This window comes from Notothenia coriiceps, unplaced genomic scaffold (genome assembly GCF_000735185.1).
Source record: "Notothenia coriiceps isolate Sejong01 unplaced genomic scaffold, NC01 NC01_scaffold00029423, whole genome shotgun sequence".
NCBI lineage: Eukaryota > Metazoa > Chordata > Actinopteri > Perciformes > Nototheniidae > Notothenia > Notothenia coriiceps.
In genome coordinates, this window is record NW_011362124.1 from 4,713 (window position 1) to 29,879 (window position 25,167).

At 39.6% G+C, this 25,167-nt stretch overlaps 1 protein-coding gene across 1 annotated transcript in view; it reads left to right on the forward strand.

Annotated features, from left to right (window-relative positions):
- Positions 1-23,978, forward strand: part of LOC104958809 (zinc finger protein 236) — a gene marked incomplete at both ends in the record, with an annotated part of 27,855 nt that extends 3,877 nt beyond the window's left edge. The window contains 16 exons of the mRNA XM_010786610.1: positions 785-886; positions 2,678-2,820; positions 3,253-3,356; positions 5,657-5,808; positions 6,678-6,854; positions 7,073-7,391; positions 9,965-10,068; positions 11,706-12,140; positions 13,403-13,548; positions 15,749-15,965; positions 16,045-16,236; positions 17,038-17,196; positions 19,786-19,943; positions 20,047-20,166; positions 20,931-21,125; positions 23,820-23,978. Coding sequence (XP_010784912.1) covers positions 785-886; positions 2,678-2,820; positions 3,253-3,356; positions 5,657-5,808; positions 6,678-6,854; positions 7,073-7,391; positions 9,965-10,068; positions 11,706-12,140; positions 13,403-13,548; positions 15,749-15,965; positions 16,045-16,236; positions 17,038-17,196; positions 19,786-19,943; positions 20,047-20,166; positions 20,931-21,125; positions 23,820-23,978 — 2,882 coding nt within the window. The remainder of the gene's footprint in view (positions 1-784; positions 887-2,677; positions 2,821-3,252; positions 3,357-5,656; positions 5,809-6,677; positions 6,855-7,072; positions 7,392-9,964; positions 10,069-11,705; positions 12,141-13,402; positions 13,549-15,748; positions 15,966-16,044; positions 16,237-17,037; positions 17,197-19,785; positions 19,944-20,046; positions 20,167-20,930; positions 21,126-23,819) is intronic.
- Between the last annotated feature and the right edge of the window lie 1,189 nt (positions 23,979-25,167).

Here is a 25,167-nt window from a genome sequence, read left to right on the forward strand (position 1 = left end):
GGTATTGCGCCTACAATCTGTTTGCCAGCCGCCCTTAAACAACAAATGAAGAAGAAGAAAACACAACAAAACGAACAAAATAAAAGAAGAGTTAGTAAGAACGAGATCGCGGGTACAAGCGGCCGAGATGGGTTTTCTCCGCAGGGTGGCTGGTGTCTCCCTTAGGGATAAGGTGAGAAGTTCGGTCATCCGGGAGGGACTCGGATTTGAACCGCTCCTCCTTCGCGTCGAAAGGAGCCAGTTGAGGTGGTTCGGGCACCTAGTTAGGATGCCCCCTGGGCGCCTCCCTAGGGAGGTGTTCCAGGCACGTCCAGCTGGGAAGAGACCAAAGGGTAGACCTAGGACCAGGTGGAGGGGTTATATCTCTTCACTGGCCTGGGAGCGCCTTGGGATCCCCCAGTCAGAGCTGGTTGTTGTGGCCAGGGAAAGGAAAGTTTGGGGCTCTCTGCTGGAACTGCTACCTCCGCAACCTGACCACGGATAAGCGGGAGAAGATGGATGGATGGATGGATGTTTTAAATAATGGACCCCTTTTTACTTTGTAGTTGCCATGATAATGCATGATGGATTATGTAGTTAATATAAGCGATTATGTACATGCAAGACATTGTTTTTATGGATAATGACCCGTGGAAGTAAATAGGGTAAACACCACCAAGGTTCAGAAAAATAAGAGAATTATGACCAGAATAATTTAATTGATAGAGTTAAGATGCCATTCCTATCCATCTTAAACCTTGCGAGTTTAAGACTAACCTGCATCTTTTTCTTCTTCTGTTGACAGACTCGTATGTGACCACCCAACATGCGTTGCCTCAAAACATCAGCCAGTTTGAGACACCAACACTTCCTCAGCCTTCCTTTGACCAGCAAGCTCTAACACAAGGTACAAACTGACATCTCAATTATTTCTCTCATGCATGCTTTTCCCTCCAGAGATTACATTTGTAATCTGTGATGTCTGTATTGCATGAAAAATAATCAATCAAATATGCGTTTATGTAGGAAAATGAAGTAAAAAACGAGGTTACTTGTGCAACCCCTGTTTTCATGGTAGCATGAGTGAGATGTCTACATTGAAACAAATGCCATTAAGGAGAACTGTGCATACTGTCATATCTCATTGTGTAAAACAAAGGTTTCTGATAGGAAAGCGACTAGACAATGAGTTGTAGAAGGTCCCTTTTCGTTCCAGTAATTTCCCCTTAGTTTTTTTTCCATTAAAAGTGAATTGTGCAACGTGCGAAGTTGGCCTCAACAAACGACCTTAGTAATAACCCTTTTAGTTCAGATTATAATTAGAAAGACATCAAAAATGATTGATGAATTACATTTACTGTCAGTTTCACTCAAAAATCAAAGGAGAAAATTACTATACAGTTAATGTTGTAAAAGAGTTAGATGCTAATAGCCATTTTTTGTACTCCAGTGCAAAATGACAATTAAATATATATAATATATAATCTAATCTAATCTGAGATAAACAGGAGATATAGAGGCACTTTCCCTGATGTTTTATGTTCTTTCTTCCCTTTCCATTGTGTAACTCTAAATCCAGTGTAGGGCTCTCAAATATATGGTTACTACTTTCACTCAAATGACTAACTCACAGAGTTCCCATCATGCCAACTGACTGTTTTGGCAGCCTGGATTCTGTGGATGAGAGCAGTGGGCATCATCGCACTCTGACAGCAAAAATCTATCTGGCAGATCTAGCCTTCCTGCTCTCTCCTGGGGCTCAACAACCTTGTTATCTGTCCAGAGCAGACCGGGTATTTCATCACTCTCATATTGCCTGCAGTGCTACCAAATGTTCAAGGGCACAAAGCACATGTGCCTGGGCAGGAGGGCTCTTGAGCTGCTAATCCATGTTTAACCTCCGGTTTACCACTGCCTTGTATAAAGCATTAGTAGGTAGTTTTTAGGTATGGAAGCCTTTAGGAGACATTATTAAAATGTACATTTACACTTGAAAATCAACATTTTGTTCCACAGTACCATCATCATTTCTTAAAATGAATGTGTTAGTTGAGTTATAAATAAAATGCAATAATCCTATTAGCATTTTTAAATACTTATATTGGCATTCTATGATAATAACGAAATGTACATTTAAAAAGCTGTTTAACTCTTAATGTTGAGTCAGTACAGGGTTCAACATTATAATGTTGAATCAATTTGAATATTAAAATGCAGTGTAATTAATGCAGCTTTTTTTTCCATTTTTGCATAGAAAGAAATTGTCACGATTTGAAATGCAGTTTTCAAGATTCAGTCCAAGATTGCATTTGAAAATGCAATCTCATAAAGCAGTTTCAATTTAATTTAGTATGGTCATAAAAGGCCCATGTGAAAAGGAAAATGTATCTACTTTAACAATACATACCTATGTTGAAGATTATACCTTTGTGGAGTTACCTTTAATTTTGAAGTCTACATTATCATTTCAAGAAAGTCCCCTATGGCCTTCCATAGTTTGTGGCCTAATTGGTTATATCAACCCCTTGGGTTTCATGTGCATAGTGTCTAGTATTCACATATGTGGAATTGCAAAGTTTAAAAGCTAAACAATTTTGAATTATTATTTGCCATTTGCCATTTTATTCTTCAATAAATTCTTCTTTGAGATGTGATAAATAGCGGAAGATACTGATTTCTCGTTGTCTTCTCCCCTCAGGCTTCACCATCACTGAATCTAGCTACAGTCAGGCCCAGTTCTCCAGCGTCCAGCAGCTGCAGGACTCCAGCACCCTGGAGTCCCAGGCCCTGTCCTCCAGCTATCACCCCCCCAACCTGCTCCACGTTTCCAGTGCTGAAGTGGTGAGTCCTGGGACTATACCCAATAAGCCCTTACACTCACCTGGACTTAGAAAGCTGATTAGTAGCTGAGCAGTACACAACTATTGATAAAGACATGTTGGACTTTTTTGTTTGTATGCATGCTTCATTAGGACAAGAAGATTGATACCACTCTCATATATGTGGGTTAAGTACACTACTGGAGATAGGGATTAATTAGCCTAGCTTAGCATAAAAACTTGCAACTGGGGAAAAGTGCATCCGGCTCTCTCAAATGATTAAAAATACGCCTTAATAATGAAATACCCCCTGAAATGGTTTAATTGTTTCTCAATGTAATGTGCATTCATATTCTGGTTCACCTAGCTAAAACTGACCAAAACCAATAATGCCTCCTAAATATATTTAATTCTGCGATAAGGTGATTTTGTTGATTTATCTTGTGAAATCTAGACGAATGGACTTCTTCAACAGAGCACTCAGGATGAGCTTCAGCTGAGCACTGAAACACAGGACTACCAGGATGACAGCGAGGACAACAGCAAGAGAGCCTACAGGTTTACTTCTGACTTACTTCTTGCTAAAACCTCTTCACATTTCTATTCCCAACCTTTTGTAAAAGCAACCGTAAGGAGAAAAAGATCAAAAGAGATTCCTCTGCCATTTATGCCCACCTTCATTTCTCAACGGAACTGTTATCTTATTTGCTTACAGATTCTTTTAGAATTGATATACATTACATTATTAAACTGTGATCCTTAGGTCTTAAGACAGTGATGTACCGTAATTGCTTTCACTACGCATATGCATGATGTCTGCTTGCGTCTGATCGGAGCGTTGGTTTTTACATCCTCAGAAATGAACACTAAAGATAATCACACATAATCTGTAGTGCATTATGTTGATGTGACAGGATCAGGGGTCGGTAGGCACATCATCAACGAAAACAATGGGGGACATTTTGGAAGAAATGCTAAATGCTACAGCTAATGCTAATCAAAAAAGCTGTTGACAGTATGTTAAATAACATTTGATAATTTGACATAAAGGACATAAAATGTAAGCAACGTTTGGGGGAAATGGAATGTGGGCAGCGCCGATAGTGTGTTTTCCCCACCAGTCACAGGATAAGGTACCTTACTTAGCTAGGCATTTTATTTTTTTATCAATCTCCAGTTCACTGAGACACATTTTTCGCAAAATAATACTTTATGTTTATTGTTTAAATCATGCAAAACTGGAAGTTATGCAAGGTACAAGTTTTCTGGTGTCATTCAGTGGAATCCTCCAGTAAGACATGTTCATCCGTATCTATGTGGACATTTCCGCTTAGGATGCCAGCTTTTATGTGAACCCGTGGTGAAAAAAGCAAGCATATGTCCAGCATTTACTGCGCCATTGAAGAACACTCTGTGACTTTGCGGAATCTGCTTCTGCTCTGTTCTTGCCTGATGGATTCTGGTTGTACTGAAAAGAGAATCTCTGCCTATTCTGATCGTGTTTACGCTTCCCTCAGAGTCCCCTGATTCTCACAGATCCTAAAACATGCTGTCTTTTCTACTTGATGCAACCATGCCATGCAAAAGTAAAGCGCTTGCCATTCAGGCCCAAAGAGTTCAATTATGTCTCTCCAAACCAGAACATATTTTTCAACATGCTCTCAGACTACTTTGAGAGCAGTTCGGTAAACTCCAGGTTACTCAGGAGAGGCACTCATTCCACCAATTAAGCCTGATTGCACTGCAATTGTATTCTGTCCGACAGGACCCAAATCTGGACATAGAATTTGCTTGTCTGTTCTTTTATTTTTGTATCTTTGTCACGACCAAACAATCCTTTTTGCTAGTTGGTTGTCATTTTCTAGTCATATTCCCCATTGATATAAAAACTGCAGAATTTCTACACATCTTTCGTCGGAGATGTAAAACCCACCTGTTTCCACTGCACCTTGGCCATTCCAATATTTAATAAAAGTTTGGCTTATTTGAAGGTACTTGCAGTATTCTTGCTGTTATGTATCTTCATGGTTAATTGCGCTTATTGTGAGTTGCTTTGGGTAGAAGCACCGTCTAATGTAAAGTTATATTATAGCTCAAATACCTGAGAATTACTCCGCCGCTACAATCTAGCAGCTCTTGGTATTGACAAATATAAAGATCAAATATTTATTGAAATGTGTTGCTGCACAGGTCACCTTTAGCTCTCTTAAGAGATGGGTGATGTCATTTGTGTACTTCATTATAACTAAGTACTTTTACTGTACTTACAGTAAACAGAATTCTAGGGTATCATGAGTATTGAGCTGTTTTATACTATATTTGAGTTTGTTTATCTGAACACCTTGTTTCTCTTGTGAATTAAGAACACTTGTGTTAGGGCATGATTTAACAATAAATAGGTTATATACAGTATAAAATACCACGTACTGTCCGCCCTCCCATGCCACCCTGGTATGACCTCTTGCCCCCCCCTTGCAACCCCATGTAAAATGTTCTAGAACCGCCACTGCACAGGGATACACTGGGTTTGCCAAGGTATCAGGTCGAAGCTACTCAAAACTTTTGTCAAAAGTAGAAACCAATTTGGCTTAAAAAATAACCTTTAGTCCTCTGTATCATCCATCAAATCCACATTTTCCTTTAGATTCAGGATTTGTCTCTTTAATAAGAAGGGACCTTGGAGACAAAGCGCATAAAGAATTTAAATCATTCTCCCAGGCTGTTTTTCTCTGTGACATCAGCTTAAAGCTGCATTCACCAAATGTCTCATCTGACTCTACAGACTACTTAGCTGCTCTGGTCTCTCTGTTTATCATTACATTTGTTTCAATAATGGGCCTTTCTTTTGCTCTTGTCAGGTGCAATTGGTGTAATAGGGGCTTCAAAAAGTCAAGCCACCTGAAGCAACATGTGCGCTCCCACACCGGCGAGAAACCCTACAGATGTAATCTCTGTGGACGAGCCTTTGTATCAGCCGGAGTGCTAAAGTCCCACCTCAACACGCACACAGGTAAGCTTAGCAACGACCTCCTAAATTAATTAGCTTTTAAAAACCCAAAGCCTTTGTAGGCCATTGCCCCCATTAAATATGTCTATTCCATTGCATTTAATTAATTTTTTCATCAAATTATTAAGATGCCAGGGGCACATTGTGATTTATTTGTATTACCTTATCTCCCAAAACCTGGTCATGCATTGTATTCACACCACGATTACAAATGACTAAATAAGATATTTAAAACAAAGGGGGATAAATACCCCTGGTGCCATGGGAACAAAATAGGCTTATGAGTAAAATGATTTATGAAGTATCTCAATTTCTTAACCCTCAAATCACATATAAATGAATACGAAATGAAATTGATTTCTCTTTTCTACATTGCACCCAACTTACACTGTTATCCTACCCATGTTACACCATTATGACACCCTTATAACAACCTTATTTTACCCATATAAGACCCATATCACACACGTAACACCTATACAGTATAACACCGTAATTACACTGTTGTTACATCCGCATTACATCCGTATTTTTTCTTTTTACACCTACCAGTGTTATTAGACTCATATTACAGCGTATTTACATTGTTAATTACACCCATTTACCCCATGGACACAGCCTGTCAAATGACTGTATCCCCACGATACTAAAACCATCCTGAGTCCGGGATGAGAACAAATTACAACATGTCATTTATGTAATTCAAAGCGGGAATAGGTGTTTTAGAGACTTGGAGCAAGACCAACAAATTAATTGGCAGTATCACAAAAATATATGGAAAGTTTTAGTAATACCTTATTCTTTAGTGAAATCGTATAAAATGTTTCAAATACAACGTCCTGAAACCCCTGCCTCTCCTCTTTCGCTGACAGGAGTGAAGCCCTTTAAGTGTAATGTCTGTGACGCCTCATTCACCACCAACGGCAGCCTGAACCGCCACATGATCATCCACATCAAGTCTTTCAAATGCTCCGTGTGTGACGACAACTTCAGGACCAGCCTGCTGTGTAAAAAGCATATGAAGAAGGAGCACGCTGTGGAGGATCAGAGTAAGGAGGCCGAGACAACTTTAAACATTTCATTACATGACACTTTTTCATTCATTGAAAACATACATCCCATTACTTTAATATTCCAAAAAGATGACATTTAGGGGGAAATGCTAAAATGCTAACCGATCGATTGTTGTATTTCAAATATTTGAAAGAAGCTGTTTTGTACATCACTGTCTAGAAAGTTTACATTTCCCTTTGCCGAATTCTCTCAGTTATGCGTCTGGATGGAGAAGACATTGAGGAAGAGGAGGAGGAGGAAGAAGAAGAAGAAGAGGATGAGGACGGGGAGCTGAAGTTAAAGAGGAAGGGTTTAGAAATCATCACATTCACTGAGGAGCAGACGGCCGAGCTGGCGAAAGATCCCGGCGAGGAGGCCTCGGTGTCGGAGCGGATCCTTGCCCAGTCGGCTGCGGAGAGGGATCGCATCAGTGAGATCAAAGACAAGGCTGTGGAGCTGGAGACAGAACCAAAGTTTGCCAACTGCTGCAATTTCTGCCCCAAGAGCTTCAAGAAGCCCAGTGACCTCGTTAGGTAAATATCACTCCTGTTTATTGGTCTTTAGGAGAAACATGTCCGACTCTCACGTTCTCATCATGAAGCAAAAATGAAATGGAATGAAAGCGCTACGTATTTTAAAACCATTGCTTTAAATTGGGTCTTTTTTATCTTAGCTGTTCTGTAAAAGTTTAAGATATCCTTCATTTTTTTCAATTTTTTGTTATTATTGTTGTTTGTTTTTACTTAACAATTATTCTTTTTTGGTTGCTCCAAGTAATGGTACCATAACAGCAAGAATATAAATACAATAAGAATGCAGTCTCATGGTCATTCTCTCAGGGTCAGGGGTTGGCAACCATTCTCTCGAAGCTGATCGGCCGACATCAATTAACACTTATTTTCATCCAAATATGTAATATAATGCAGGGGTTCCCAACCCCCGGTCCGCGGACCGGTACCGCGAAATAGCTGTGAGTTTATCGTAATATTTAATATATATAAATATATAAAAATAATTTATGATAATATATTAATTTTTTTCCGCACCTATACCAGTCATATTATTTAATCCAGTAGCTTAGTTAATCTTCCACCAGAAAACCGTTGAAAATGGCTTTTATGATGTTCCGAGGGATTCGGCGGCTCAGCCTGGTCTCAGCCTCTTGTGCGCACGAGAAAGTTACCGGTGCGCCAAGTACGAAGAGGAGCGCACAGGAGACAACCGTTTCATTGCAGACTGTTATGTTTATGTGGGGAAATGGCAGTGCATACATCATTTGAGATATATTTCACACTCGGACTTCATTTTAAGGACATGTCGGCCAGGGGTGTAGAGCTATTTGTTTAAGCACCGGATGGGCAAAACAGGAGAATAAACCAGTCTGCCTTGATCTATGAATTCATGTCCGGGACTCTCAGGGTATCTGCTGCCCGCAGCTGCTTTATAGAAGGATAACCTCCTTCACTTCATGAAATGGCTGCAGCATCAGGAGGCAGCGGGACGTATACTCCACCTCGGAGAAGTGCAGCACCAGCGGGTAAAGATGTGCCTTTTTACGCACCGCCTTCGCTGTGTTTACCTTCATCAGAACAGCGAGTGACTGCAGGCTGCTACGTGTTAACCACACACATCTCTACATACATCTCTACACACGTATGAAGGAGATGTCCTGTCACCTCACCAAGGCGCGTGTGTGTGTGTGTGTGTGTGTGTGTGTGTGTGTGTGTGTGTGTGTGTGTGTGTGTGTGTGTGTGTGTGTGTGTGTGTGTGTGTGTGTGTGTGTGTGTGTGTGTGTGTGTGTGTGTGTGTGTGTGTGTGTGTGTGTGTGTGCGCACGCTCTGCTCAGCTGTGTGTTCGGTGTGTTTGTGTCTGTCCGACACCGGCATTTGTTTTCAAATGACCATGAACAGTGATTTACACACATCTGGCTAACTCTATAGGTATATGCGGGTGTTCCCATAAAAAGTTAGTTTAATCTTAATCTCGATGTAGTGCTAAATGCTGTCGGAGTGCACCGGAACGAACGACACTATCACAATATCTTCTGAAAACAAATGCCATTGTCACACAGACACACACACACCCTGGCGACCGGACATCTCCTAATGCGCCTTCTCCTCGTTTTCCCAGCATTCACTGGATTATCCGTAAATCATACAAACAAAACCAAAACGTTGATTTATCTGTTTTCCCGTTTTGGTTTAAAAACTGAATAACGTCGGTTTTTTGGTTTTCCGTTTTTCCGAAAAAGAAAAAAAACGACACCGGTTCTTTTTTAAACGTTGTTAATATGTTTTGGATGCATATTGTTCTAGTATTTGTTCAGGCTGTTGCATACAATTAGCCTCTGTTGCTACCTGCTGGTGGTGAGTAAATATTAAAATCAGTTAAAATTGACAACCGGTCCGCGATTTTTTTTTTTATGGATCTGCCGGTCCTTGGCACAATAAAGGTTGGGAACCCCTGATATAATGTATATTTCATTGATGACATTATTTGGAATAGTTTTCTTGTCCCACAAATTAATTTATTAAACATTTCATTTTTGTCTTATTTTATTCCACCTATAATAGTCCTTCTCGCTGTACATGATACTATAAAACTACTCAGATGTCATTTATGTCAATCTAGCTTTTCCCCCACACCCTTAGGCTATACTTTTAACATTAATGTAGCCGTATAAATAACATATAAACCTCCTTGGACAAAGGTCAGTATGTTTTCCAAATTCCCCATTCAATTTGCACGTGCAATTATGTGTCAGACTTCTTGATTAAAGTGTGAAATGACAGACATCAGAAACACAATATATGTTTAAAATCTCTAGAAGCTGGCCCATGTTTTTGAAAGTCATTTTTGACTGTTGTTTTGATAAAACAAGTGAGGCACATTTATTATTTAAGTTTTCATATTTGGAGTCACCGTGCATTTGCAATCTTTTGCAAGCTCGTGTTATAACGGCACTGGGGACCAAAGGCATGAGATGGAAGAGTGCTCTTGGGCAGAAAACCGTGTCAATACTTGATTGTGTGCTGTCTTTTTTCACACTAAATCTCTCATGTGTCCTCTTTCAAATGTACCTATGTTGATCTGCTTCAATTTCTAGGCATATTCGGATCCATACGGGAGAAAGACCTTACAAGTGTGATGAATGTGGGAAGAGTTTTACAGTGAAATCTACCCTGGACTGCCATGTGAAGACACATACAGGTTCATGTTTGATCACTATATTTGGTTGCTTATTGATGTTGAGGTCAAAATTGTTAAGGGGGATTCTACTGTTAGTAGGGTATTTGGATTAGTGTCTTTTAAACAAGGTTCTGGCAAAATTATTTCCCAAAACTAGGATAACAACTTTATTGGAACTTTGTTATGAATAATTGAAGAATAGTCTACTGCAGCGGTTTTCAAAGTGTGAGGCGCGCCTCCCCTGGGGGGCGCCAGAGAGCTTCAGGGGAGGCGCAGCGTGAGACACAAAAGAACGAGAAAAAGACGAGTAAAGTGACACTTGCCCACTTGTGGCTGTCTGTGGAGACCGAGTTCCCCCACCTCGCCAAAAAGGCTGTAAAAGTGCTCATTCCCTTCACCTTCACCTTCACCTAACTGTGTGAGTGCAGGTTTTCCGCATTGACTTTGATCAAAAGCAAGTACCGGTAAAGGCTGCAGCCAGAGTATGATCTGCGTTTATTCCTGTGTGCATCAAAGACGCAGACTCATTGTTCCCACTAAAGTAGGGGTGAGTGTAATAAGGAGGCAAAGTTGACGTTCAGTGTGTTGCCGGGAGCATATAAGGATTTATCCACCATGTTGAAAATGTTAAAAAAAAAAATGTCTTGAGAACACGGCGTGCGGAAATATACGGGTCGTGCTGCAGCTAGATGTGCCTGTCCTCTGTAAGAAGGTGTCGGCGACTGACATGCAAGGAAGAACGGCTGTCCACAGGCTGTTCCAACTTTAACAACTGTATTAACTTCCAGGGTAGTGAATTGAACATGCAATTGTAATTGGGTGTGTGGTATATTTTCATGCACGGACACGCATGTTCCACAACACACAAACTGAACAACACTAAATGTTCCGATCGCTACCAGTGTCCTTGCGATCTTGTTATAATAACAAGTGCACGTTACTGATGCAATATGGTTGAGACCATTCGGGCTTATTCTAGAGGGGTGCAAGGAATAGTCCAAGTAGTGGGGGAGTTTTATACAATATGTTTAAAACATAAAAATAAAAAGGTTTAAAAAAGTTATTGTTTAATGTTTTAAGGAGGTGACGCTACTCAGCCAATCAAATCGGTGCAGTCAGCACGATAGATTCAAACACACACACACACACAGACACACACACACAGAAACAGTCGGAGTAATTTCAAATGGCGGAAGGTAGACAGCGAAAACAGAGCATTTAATTACATTTTCTCTTACTGGACCTCTTTGAAATGCAATTGAATACCCCTGCATTATAGCAACAACAACAACAATAATAATAATAATAATAATAACAGCAATAATAATTGGGAGGGGGAGCGCGGCTGTTCTTATGTTCTCTGAGGGGAGGCTCACCTCCCCACACTTTGAAAACCCCTGGTCTACTGTATCCACTGTTGTTTTGAACAACTGACTTTTATTATTAATTCGTTTTTTAGCTGTAGGAAGAGAGGAAGAAGAAAAAGTTTACAAAAACTCCCTGACCTGATTGCAGACTCTTTAGGCGCTTTCCTTGAAATTTCAAAGCTGTTTGATATTTTAGAACGGTTATATCACTGCCTTCTTACAAAATCCAAAATTCACAGAGAATAGAAGAACCCTCAAGTAACTTTCACTTTTTTTACTTTATCTTTGCAGGTCAGAAACTATTCAGCTGTCACATGTGCAACACCTCCTTCTCTACAAAGGGCAGCTTGAAGGTGCATATGCGCCTCCACACAGGCTCCAAGCCCTTCAAATGTCCCTTCTGTGAACTACGATTCAGAACTTCAGGCCACCGCAAAACCCACATCCAGTGCCATTTCCGTCCAAGCCTAGAAAGTCGCAGATCCAAGCGGTCTGCCTTGTCCTCTGGTCATGGTCAAGACCCAGGGACTGGGCAGGCTCTGGGGCAGGGCCTGAGCCAGCAGTCAGCCGCTTTAGATGCTCTTCAACCTGTGGGTCTGCTGCAAACTGGCAACTCTGACCCCAACATGTACCTCCCTGCTAGCCAAGTCCTGACAGGGCAGTTTGACCAGAATCTACTGCAACAGGGACTGGTGGGACAGGCCATTTTACCTGCCTCTATGTCAGGTAAGCCCTTTGAAAGGATCGCACAGAACAATACAACACAATACAATGAAATTAAAGAAGCTATTTTCCAAAAAATCGTATAATAGACATCAGTATTTGTTAAGTAGACTGCAGTCATTCTGTTATTTGCAGGATGGCAATCTTTGGGCTCGGGTTTATCATGAGCCAAAACAGTGACATGATGGTTGTAACCATATTTTTTAATTGTAATAGGATTAATATCATATGTCATGTTCCTATATTTTGTCTTGGACCATTAGCTGCATGTCTTATGACCTTTGACCATATAAATTGCAAATGCCAGATTCATAATGTATAGCTAAGGTACAGCTATACTGCTAACCATAGCTTAGGTTAGCTAGTTGGCCACCCCTGCCATGCATTGCGCTTGGCTAGTACAAATAAATGATTAGTTATGAGCTTTGCTTTGTTAGTATGATGAATCACGTTATCTTGTTAAGTAATTTCGATTATTGATTTGATAATCGTATCATTTCAAATCGCGATTTTGATTTTAAATCGATCAATCGTTCAGCCCTATTTCAGTGTAACCATTTTTCTCCAATCAAATCTACTATTTGATCATTTTGAACACAAATACATTTTTCACGATATCAGAACTCCTCCAAAGAGGATGTTTGTGATGTTTATATTCATCTTAGCTGCATTTATTGAGGCAGATAAAACATCCATGCTATAAGAATAACAACATTCAAGTACAGTACTTAGGGTTTTGAAACATGAGTTAACACAATAAGTCTGGCTTTGTGTCCTCTGTAAATTGTTGATAAAATGGTCTGGATGTTAAGGAATATACAATTGTTGAAGGAAATTAGATAAAGCATTGTAGAAAAAGGATTTCCAGAATTCGAGATTATTGATTTCTATCTATTCCTTTAGTGGAAGGTTCAGCCAACATTTATTGAAAAATGTGCATATTTACATACCATAGTTTTCTCAAGCTTGGAAATCTATAGAGGAATATACTTTGTTGACAATATAGCTGAGTTAAACAACAGGAAATCCTATAAACACGGATAAGAAATATTAAAATAAATGAACAAATTATTTCAGCAGTTGTATCAGCCAAATAGAATGACATTACAAAATGTGTGTGTGTGTGTGTGTGTGTGTGTGTGTGTGTGTGTGTGTGTGTGTGTGTGTGTGTGTGTGTGTGTGTGTGTGTGTGTGTGTGTGTGTGTGTGTGTGTGTGTGTGTGTGTGTGTGTGTGTGTGTGTGTGTGTGTGTGTGTGTGGCTGCAGCTGCAGGAGACCTGACGGTGTCCCTGCCAGATGGCCTCACCACGCTGGATGGCATCCACCTGCAGCTGACGCCTGCCAACCTGGTGTGCCCCAACGTGCAGATCTCTGGCCTCGACGCCAGCAACATCAACAACATCACACTACAGGTTACACACAAATACTACTGAATACAATATGTAATCTTCCATGTGGGTCATCCCCTTGATGCTTAGGAAGATCTTACACATTAATTTTGATTGAGAACATTTTACTCTGCAGTTATTTCCTATTGAGGGGAATCAAATATCTCAGAGGAGCAACTACGAGTAGTAGCCTCCTTGTCATAGAATGTTTCTAAAATACATGCTTTTATGAACCAAAAATAAATTGTGTAATGGTTAATAGTTACATAATATTTATAAAGAAACACTTTATAGGTCAGAAACGTTTTAAGTACATTGATATTCTATGGACACACCCTGCCTCATTATTCTTACTTTAGTTTTTAATTAATCAAAATGGAATTTACTGCGTGATTTCATTTTGAGTGCTAAACTACTTTTAATTATACGCCTTCTACATCAGTTGTATTGTAAAGTCTGTGGCTTATTCCCCCAGTAACATCGGCAGGCTTTTAAACCTTGCCTTTTCTTAATTTCCTTTAAATGAGCTGAGCACAATTTTAGCAGTCGACTTACTCATATAATTTTTTACCAACCATTTAATTAATTATCTAGTGTTTGCAAAAATGGTTTTTGGATGTGTTTATTCATCAGCTATAATTTTTTGTATTTGTTCATTTCATTACACAATTAGACATGTCAAACCACCCTTATCGACATTGACTAATTAATTAGTCTTTACCAACAGTGTTTGTTTTGTGTGGGAATGTATTCACTAAACGTAGACAGCAATGATATTGCTTTTTTCTGCAGCTGGTTTGCAATATAATGTATTTGCTAATGATGGTTTGTCCAGGGCTTAGCTTCACCATTCTAGAGGTCCATAAAGGTGATAGTGAGGGTATAAGCAATCTAGCGTAGGATCCTGCAATCCCAAATGAGCACCAAATAAGATTCAGCAGAGCTTCTTTACATACATGTAAAGCCCATGATGAGTTGTCCATTTGGCTGTAAAAGTAATACAAAATGTAGTATTGACACACCTGATGTGCACACTAGGGTTCCAATCCAATTAGTTTTTTATGGCTAGCTGAATGTTGATATTGGATTCTGTGTCAGATAGTGTTTTTTCTCATGGGCTCCATCTAAATGGTGAAACAACGTTTTTTTTCTCTCAGAAACTTGAGGCAAGGGGGGGAAAATGGTGGTTAATTCTCTAAATCTGCAACAATTCTACCCTCATGCCTTAAAGGGCCCCATTTATACTTTTCTGTCGTGTGTCATATAGGTTTTGTGTATGTAAATGGTCTGCAAAGGCTAACATCCGAAAGTTCCCTCCAGAGGGAGTTCCCCCACACACTCCCCGTCCCCCCGTCCCCCCCGTCTGCCTGAAAAGCCTCCATAGGACTCCTTTGTTTACTTCTGTAACATCGTGACATCAATATGTAACACTCACCCTTCTATTGGCTAGCGCTCCAACACAACGCTCATAATAGGCTAATGGGCAGGACCTCTCTGAGCGGTTGACCAATCACAACAGAGCCTGCCAGTTAACCAATCAGAGCAGACTGGGTTCTGTTTTCAGACAGAGGGTGAAAAGAGGTGCTGCAGTACAGGCAGTATGAGAAAAATAAAGATGTTTTTAAACATTAAAGCAGGGAGACATGTCACAGTAGAGGCACAACATACAAATATGAAACTCAAAATCAACATATTATGTCCTTTATAATACAAAGTACACATACTGTCTTTAGCAAGCAATCTAACATTGGCAGTACTTGAGATTGTTGGGTACTATTTAGAACACAGAGTAGTGGTGCACTTAACGGGCAAATTGAGTATTAAACAACACTACACACAACTACAATTTTTTTTTAATGTTTTCAACTTTTTTCCAGAGGAAGAGAATTTAGTTTTTCTCACTTGCCTTCCATACAAACATCCAACCTAGAAAAGATTCAAAGTACCCCCCCTAAAAATATATATGCATAGGAGGGGTCAGAAGAAGTATGCAGGCTAATCATTTTATTGCACATTTTCATCTTCATTCTTGGAGTATGTTTCAGATCACAGATTAAAGTTGTGAAAAACTATCAAAGGGAGGAAACTTAACTTACCTTAATAACCCCGAAACAGTTTTCAAAAAGAAACCCTCTTGTGTTTTCGCTGTGTCTGTTTGATATACATTTCTACATGCTACTCTGTTCTCTTTGCATCTGATCTAAAGTAATACTTTCTATTTCAGATTGACCATGCCCTCCTGCAGCAGACCTTTCAACAAGGCGGTCTCCTCTCTCAACCCTTGAGTGTTGACGCAAGCCTCATCTCCCACTCTGGCAGCCAGCTCATGTCCACCTCCGACCCCTCGGTGTCTGCCAATGTGGTCCTCCACCCACTGACCAGCCTGGCCCTGCAGCCCTCCACCCTCACACAGGCCAGCCTCTCTGAGCATGATGCTACAGGTTTGTTTGGCAGCTTCGAAACAGAACAAGAAGCTCTCTGTTAGGACCTGTATAACTGACCTTGTTATGGTTTCTACAGGTTCTCAGGACCTTAGCCATGTCATAAGCAGCTCGGGGCTGGTATCCGGAGGCCCCGGCGGTCAGGAGATCATGCTGACCATCAACAACTCCAGCCTGTCTCAAGCCCTGGCACAGGTTCATGCCCACGCTTCAGCTTCCAGCTCCAGCAATGCAGCAGGAAACCCTCAGGAGATCACGCTCACCATATCAGGTATAGTAAAAAAACATTCTGTGTTCAGTAAGCTTTAGTGCAGAAACAACCAACAGATGAGATAGAAATCCCTTTGAGGTGTAATACATTTATTGATTTCCTCACTCACGCAGGAGAGACATAAAGCAGGCGCAATAATAACTCACAGGCGATAGATTCATTTTGAAGCAGCTTCCCAGATCAGATTAAAAGCAACAATGTTGTTCGGGGTTATGAGCAATAAAGGCTCCTCACAAACCAATTTCTTCCCGTACATCATCTCTAGTACAAATCAGCCGAGGATATACAGTACATTGTATCCACAGCGTTGAGATTAGTTGTGGCTGTACATTTTTTTCTGAACCTCTCCAGAGTCCGAGTATTTCTTCTCAGTTATTACTTGGATTGTGTATCATTCAGCATTCTGATATATTTACTGGATTGGGTTCAAAGATTAAGGAGATAGCAAAGCATTGTTATATATAGCATAATTTTTTCTCCCTTCCTTTTTCTTTTCCTGTATGAAAACAAGGAGGGGAGTGTTTTTTCAGCACATAGAGGCAGTGGAAAAGAAGATCACAATGCATAACCCATGCATTGTGATCTTCTTTTCCCCACTGCCTTTTATGTGCTGAAAAAACACAAAATGTTTCATGTGCTTTTACCTCTGTATTAGGAATGTCTGTTTTTTTTATCATCTATAAAAACTATACTTAACCACAATAATCTTCTTCCACAAATGTACTGTAAAACATCCACATCCTATCCTAACCTGATATAAGAAAAAAATACTAAAACATTTTCTTCTACGTATTTATGCAGGCCAGGATCTGCTCCCCCAGCACAGCCACTCTAATGGAGTGGAGATGAACGGCAGCATCAGGCTCTCATCACCACTCAGCAGCCAGCCCAACAGCGCAACCCTGACTATCATCAATGAACACCTCCTACCTCAGATCCCCGCCAACTCTGGAATGGCAGGTTAGGACCTCTACATGTTTGTCGTGTAATTAGGTGTAACTACATCTCAACTTAGTTAATTAGTCAGTGTATCAAAGGACTTCATTTTCTGATAGTAGGTTTCAATGGTAACATAAGTTGCTGGCGCTAACAGGACTGGTAGGCTTCCAATAACACACAAATTGGTAAGGCTTTTTTTTATCAAAACCTTCAGTAAAATTGTAACAGACTTGCTTTTTTATTGTTTTCTTCCCTTTTGTCCCTATCTTGGAATCCACTGTCAACCATGCACCAATGCACCATCCCTTCTATGCTGTTGCTTGTATTATTTTTCCATTGCAATTACATACACACAAGGAAACAAACAATAGCTACTTCCGTGAGCGTATTGTCAAAGTTAAAATGAACAAATGATTAAATAAAGATAGTGACAATGTACATTGATTGCTGTTAAGGAGTTTTGTACCCTGCAAATGCATTAATATAATAATAATAAACATTTTGATGGGATGATAGAAGCTGATATAGGGTTGGCCAGTTTTGGGGTTAGTTTCTGTGCTTGAATTTTTAAAACAATGTGCAACACCATCTCCCTTATGATGAATCAGGAGTGAAATATGCCTGCCACTACCTGAAGAATTTTGCTTCGTCCCAGGGGTATATTAATGAATTAAGTTATTTAATTTGATTACCATCTGATGGCATCCCTTCCCTTCAAATAGTATACTTCATCTCCTGAAGGCAAAAATGTGTTTGATATGCCTTCCATTGCTACAAAGAAACCAATCTCTTTTAGTCCACTTTGAGTTTTATAAATGCCCACAAATCCATCTTTGACCTGCTTCAAGCGATCGTTAGTGACCTGCTCTACTCTCTCATAACACCACTTGACTCAGGGACACCCTTTTAAGTCAGAAACATGGCAACAAAATAGGAGATTCCCTGCTAGATGTTGTGCAAATATCACCAAGATAAGCCACTTGAGCAGAAATGGTTAAATTGTACCCCAGTGAGAAGACATCGTTGTGTATTTACCCCTATTGCAATCGCCCCCAGTCTCCAGTCCAATCTTGCTGGATTGAAAAAAAAACAATGGATTGCAATATCCCAAGTACTGCTAACCTTATATATCTAATTCAGCACAAGTCTTTTCTGTCTGTCAGATATTACAGGTGAAGAGTAGAGATCACAGAATCATATGACCACTGAATAGGAGCATGAATAGTCTAAGTCCTCAGGTTCAAAATGAGCTTCTCTTGCCTCCAGCACTAGTGATAGATCCCAGAATAATACTAAAACATTGATGGAGAAGCTCAAACAGTCTCCAGATTAATGCCCTTTTGATGAAATGGCATGGCGTGACCTCCCATGGTGGAGTCATCAAAGTGTGTGTCAGAAGCTGAAATAACTTCAGGTTATTCAATGTTCAGTAAGGCTCGTCCTGGACCGCAAATTTCACAGAAATGTCACAACCACTTTCTAACTTGTACACAACAGCTGTATACAATTGTGGTACATTTACCACTCGAAATTCGTATTCATTTTCATACCATTTCTGGGTATATTAGTTATCACAGTAGCGAGACAAAAAGTCCTCTTATTTCTAGCTGGCAAGCGTCGATTTTGTCAGCCAAACGCCCTACTTTTGACCAGCACCAGTGTTGGCAAGCTAACTAATTGACACTAACAATTAAGTTAGCTAACCTCTCTAGTTAATAATGTATTGTGTTTTTGTATTTGAACACTGTAGTATATGTTGTGGCTACATACATAACACAAATATAAAATGACAGAGGATTAAGCCACATTTTCTAGGAAAGAATGGAACGACAGATGGAAGATAATGAATGACTTGCTGTGGGCATAGAAGCCTATAAACAACACACCCTGATTTTTTATTTGGACCATAATCTTTGTTGCATGCATAATTTTAGTGCTATAAAACTAGTATGATGAAGTAAAAATATAGGTATAATGTCTAGGCATTCAGAGTTTGAAAACTATATGTGAATAATAGTCACTTAAAAATGTTGCAAACCAATGTGTGAAAGTAAAGCGATTGTGTGAAGTGAGTGAATATGATTTGTTTTCTCAGAGATGGCCTCCTGATTGTTCTGTTTACTGGTTTGCTGTTCTCACCTGGAAGCTTAATAAAATGTCTGGTCCCTCATACCTCTTCATTACCCTCCCCTCTCAACTCAAGTGGAACATTTTCTCACCGCTCCGCAGAGACACAGAGAGCATCTCTGCTTTTGTTGATTAGACTCGAGCATTCCAGTCACTCTGTATGTTAATGGAGTTCAGCCTTTGCTCTGACTGATAAACTGTATATGGGGCACATAGTGGCCTTCCTATAAAATCCAATATCAACTAGATGTATTCACCGGTAACTGCCTCCCTGGCACAACTTCCTCCCTGGCTCAAAATTGTGTGAAATTATTTTCAGTCAGTTAGCTAAGGGTTTTGGTACCCAGCTGGCTTCAACAAATACAATGTACTACCAACAGTTATTGGAATAATTAAACTGATGTGCTGCTGCTTCACATTCAAAAACACACCCACTGTTCTGTCTTTGAACTCTAATTATGCTGTCTATCTCTCACTCATCAGTCTCTAGCCTGCCATGTAGCACCACCCTATCGCATAGTGCTGTGTCCCAGAGCCTAGTGATGTCACCAGGAGGCGTGGCAGGTGATGACAGCGTTACCCTGACCCTGGCAGATGCTCAGGGTATGCTGGAAGGTGTCACTCTAAACCTTAATACGCAGGTAAATGTGGACACATGAACAATGCACAACACTAATGTGTCATCACCAAACTTTCATCATGTAGTTTGTCAGCTGCCTTACTAGAATACCTTTTGAGCTTTAGGGTCAGACCTTTCCTGCAGTGCTGAATGACCCAGGACAGCCAACCAGCTCAGGCCAGCAGGTTATACTGGTCAGCCACCATTCCCAATCCACAAACGGAGCATCTGACAATGGATACAATGTGAGTGTGTTTGTCTTTTGTGTAGTTTGCTACCCAGGGAGAAACGGTCAAACTAAGTTGGAAGTAGGTAGATGAATTGAGCAAATGCTTAAAAGGGCAACACGATAATCTACTATGATGGATCACTATCTTATGCAAGTTTCTACCAGTTGATTGTTATTACCTACTTAATCAGGGGCTGCTTCGAAGATATAAAAAACACATTAATCAATCCCACAAACTTTCCAAGTGAAGTATGCACCATTAGTTTAAGATTGTAAAAGGGATAGTTGGTATGAGATACTTATCTGCAGTCAGTGGATCGGACACCTAACAAAATTATTATTATTATTTTAGTGTACACTATATTTGAAATAGGTTGGCCTCTTAACCTTTCAGAGAGGGAACTGAAGCAGTTAAATCCATCTATGCTCTTTTCAAAGCCCCCTCCTGCTAAAGAAAACAGTCAGAAGTATCTGGTCTACTGCTACATCAATTGTTTATTTGTTTGTGTTACTGTGTGACTTTGGTGACTTTGAGTCTGTACCCTTTGAAACACCAAAGTCACACGATACCACAAACAGACTAAGGCAGCAGTAGACCAGCAGCTCCTATGTTCTGCATGATAACATCAGTTTTTGTCAAAGGAGCCTGGAGTCTGAGAAGAGAGGTACTCTCTTAAAAAAAGTAAAATGCTAATAGATACTTTCACAATGCTTGTGTAGTAGTGAGTTTTCAGAGTAATTGTAAATATGTTATTCACTAATCTTTGTGCGTTGATCCAGATTACTGACGAGGGCCATAAGGGTGGAAAGGATGGCCAGATGGAGGCTGATACTCGGAACCAGTGTTACTACTGCAATGAGGCTTTCCAGAATGCCAACACACTGCGACGGCACTGCAGACAAGCTCACGGCAAGGACCGCTGTCACGTCTGCACTCTCTGTAACAAGGCCTTCAAGCGAGCTACGCACCTGAAGGTAAAAACAATTTGTATGTCTAAATGATAGTCGCTACTTATTCAATATTTCAGATTTTTGTATGAATAAATACAACTCCAGATTTCATTGGTGGGGAAATCACCTTTGAATGTTAGTCAGCGCTTCCGTTTCAGGCTGGAAAATGAGTGCTATCTCACAATATGAAGGGGAAAAAAAAGAGTTATTTGTTGAGTAGCATTTCAGATAGTCTTCCACTCTCAATGTCAAGACAAAACACTTAAACTGAGAGGTGCTTAGCAGCGGAATTAGGAAGAGGAGCATGTGTGCTTCTCTTTTCTGACGATCCTCTTGCATCTGTGTTTGAGACACTCATGCACATAAATGACGGCGCTCTCAGATCAGGAGGAAAAAGGGAGAAAGAGGATGGGACTTCTTTCACAAGCCTTTTTCCTACCATATGTCATATTTCTAACTAAAGGCCATTGAGCCTAAGGCTTTCACTTCTGTAAATGTGCCTCTGCATACTGAACAGTAATTGTCTTTTCTGAAAGTAATGACACAGACATTATGTGGGTGTCAGAGTGAGATTGACCAAGCTCTATCCTCTCCAGATCCCCAGGCTGCTCATTAGTCTCAATAAGAACTCAGATGCTGAATTTGGCTTTTTATAAAAGTCCAGTGGTGAGAAAGCCAAAATGGTAGTGCTGTTATTTTACATTTGTTGGTCCGTGTATAACAATTAGCCATTTAATTATAGCCAAACAACCCAAAATTCTGGCTTTATCATTTTGAGAACAGTTTTATAATTGACTGCAGGCCCATCACTAGATCGGTTGGGAGAATCAGTAGACTGGAAAATGTATTATTTCCCCCATACAGCCTTCACAGCCAGATAAATGGAGGGTTGGGCCATCAGCTACTTTGAGAAATAACATCATGTAAAGTAAGGAGACTTTCACAATTAATTAGTAACTTAAAAATACTATCTTTCTTATTTGTCGATGACATGTACAGTTTCTTTTAGGTATGAAACTTTTGTATATTCCATTTTACGTTTTAAAGGAATAGTTTAACATTTTGAAACTTTTTCTTGATGAGATGAGAAGAGTATTATAGCATAAAACTTGAAGCAGTGGGCTATCCTGGCTTGCTCTGTGGTTTATGCTAAGCTATACAGCGGCTGCTTTAGCTTTATGTTTACAGACAGGTTGTTTTCCTCCTCTCAATTATTTTTGTCCAGGAAAGCAATATAAAGTGCATCAATTGTTGAAGTATTGCTTTAAAATGACTACTTGACCAAAAAGCAACCTCTTCCACAACTCATCTAATTGCCAGCATGGGGCGGCGACGCTGGTTGCAAAGAAATCCGATTTGATAGAAGCCAATGAAGAAAATCACCCTACTTCCCACTCTATGTATTACTTTGAAAAAGGTTTTCCCAATAACATTATGATATGAAGTCATCTTCTATACAGAATTTTTTTTTTGTAAATTATTTTCCCATTTAGAGTGAAATAGACGATAGAGCAGGGTATGCTGCAGGTGATAGACAGGTTCAAAGCCATAATCCACAAATCAATGGCAAAGCTTGTTTTATTCAGTCTATGACCCTGAAATACCAATTTTCTGTGAGCATGAGGAATGAGGATTAGCCTTACTTTGCAATAGAAACTTCTCTTTTTTCTTTTTGTCCTAATGTTTTTCCTGAACTAACCTGGGGCACTTTTAATAAACACCCCTCTGTAATGAGCCCCTCTTCTGCTAGACTTTCTTATCTCCTCATAAACTTGCCATATTTCCAATTTACGGATGCTTTGTGTTGCAAAGTATATGTCCTGAATACAGATCAATGCTGCGGTTCAGTCTTAACATAAATATTCTGGGAATGTCTCTTGTCTTTCAGTCCTTCATGAATTTCATAATTCAGTGTGAACCAAGGTATTATTTTTTCTGAATAATTCTCCGATTGAATAGGATCAGTTTATTCACTGAAAGACCGTTCCGAGGGTCTAAACAACTACTGCCGGATTCTCAGTTTTTTATAGTCCTTGAGAAAAAATTACCATTAATAGGTTTAGACCTGGTATTTTCTTAATGTAACTCTTAGAAGGCAGTGCCAATGCCAGTTTTTTTATGTACCGGTAGTATGTATCAGTCTCAAAAACTACTGATCTGCCAATTATATGAATCCGTTTTTTTGTGCATAACATTTCAGAAAATGAAAACACATTGTAATGTCCAATTGTCCAAAACATCAAATATATTAAGTTACCTATCATACATGGCTGAAATAAGCATCATTGCTTGTATTTTTTAGATGCTGGGTCTGGCAAATATTTGCTGTTTCGCTTGTTCAATTAAATTCAAGTGTCAATATAGTTAATTTCTGCTGAACAACTAATCAAATAACCATTTTAGTTTTACAACACAGTACCAAAGTGTATAGCAGTTTTACCTGTTCTGACCTCTTGATCCACAAAGATTTGCTAGGTATCCCAACAATTACAATCTGAAGCCTGAAACCATTAGGAAACACGACAGAAAAAAAATAAAGGTAGTCAATTCAATGTCTCTTTAGGAATGATTGCGTCCAGACCCTCCACAATCTGTCTGTGTGGTTCAAAGAACCTGTGATTTTCTGCCAGGAAAACATCTCTGTTCTATCCTATGCAGTAGAAGGACTTTGTGTGCCAGACTGTAAACTGTGAAATTAATTTTTGGATCTGTCTACAGGAACATGAACGAGTGCACCAGCCGGGCCCCTCACCCAGCTCCCAGAAACCCAGAGTCTTTAACTGCTCTTCCTGCGTGAAGGCCTTCGCCAAGCGCAGCCAGCTGGAGAGACACAACCGAACACACACAGGTAAGAGGCTAAGGGAACACATTTGCACAGTGCATAGTCATTACCAAAATCTAAATTGTATTTGATTATATGATTATCTTACTGTCCCCTTCTGTTTTAATGTTGAGTTTAATATGGATAGTGATGTCTCTTCAGTTCCATAGTCATTAAATCAGCCTTCATAGAAAGATTTGTAATCAAAATGATTTAAATGCTTATTGATGAGATAGTTTGCACTTTAAAAATAGATAAAGATAAAGGTAATTAGAGTCAGTTAAGATAGACTTGTCTTCATTATTTAATTTTTTTGTTTTTTATACAATATGGTGTATGTAAATAGTTGCATGATGACATCATAAAATATACAAATTTAAACGTAACGTAATTTATAGTAATGTAGCAACTTTACAAGCAGGCCGTAGGTGCATTCCAAATATTTGGCCACCTATTTTATCTGTCAATCACAGTGAGCCAAATAAAATCAACATGTATCCAAAATTATGTAGTTAGCTTCTTTTTTAGCAATTAGCCCACAGACACATAACTTAGATTAGAACATGCAACCTTTTTAGCTGGCTAACTAGCTAGGTTTCATTGTAAACATGGTTATATCTGAGCTAGTGTTAGCAGCAGCAACAGCTAGCTGTTCAACTAAATATTACATTTGACAGCATTTCATGTAATTTCTAAGAGGTGACACAACTCTGTGAAATGCAACTCTTTTTCTGTTGTTACTAGAAGCTAGCCAACAATGCTAACACTAGCTCTTAAATGGGTGAACTGACCACACGTACTAGCAAGTTAGTCAGCTGGGTGAGTAGCACTTACCAGCAATCTTGGTAAGTTAAACAATGGTTAAGTTAGTTATATGCTGTATTTATTTACAGAAACAGCTAGCCTGATTAGGAATTACTTTACATTTGTGTTGCTTTAGCTAACAAGGACTAAATTGCTACAATTTGTTAAAAGTAAAGCTCGCTTGCGCAAGAAAGACTGGTGGCATGGTATAGAGTGCCACATTGACGCGTCCTAAAACCCGGAAGTAAGTTAGCATTTTACCACTTCCGGTTCCTTCGCCAAAAAGCAATGCAATTTCTCCATAGGAATTTGGAAAATAGCTCGAAATAAGGTCTGTGGTTGACACACATTGAAGAGACAGATCACGTTTTGTTCTACGACATTAAATGCATCAGCAGTGACCCCACTGGTGATTTTTGAAGAGTTTACGTGTCTGAAAAA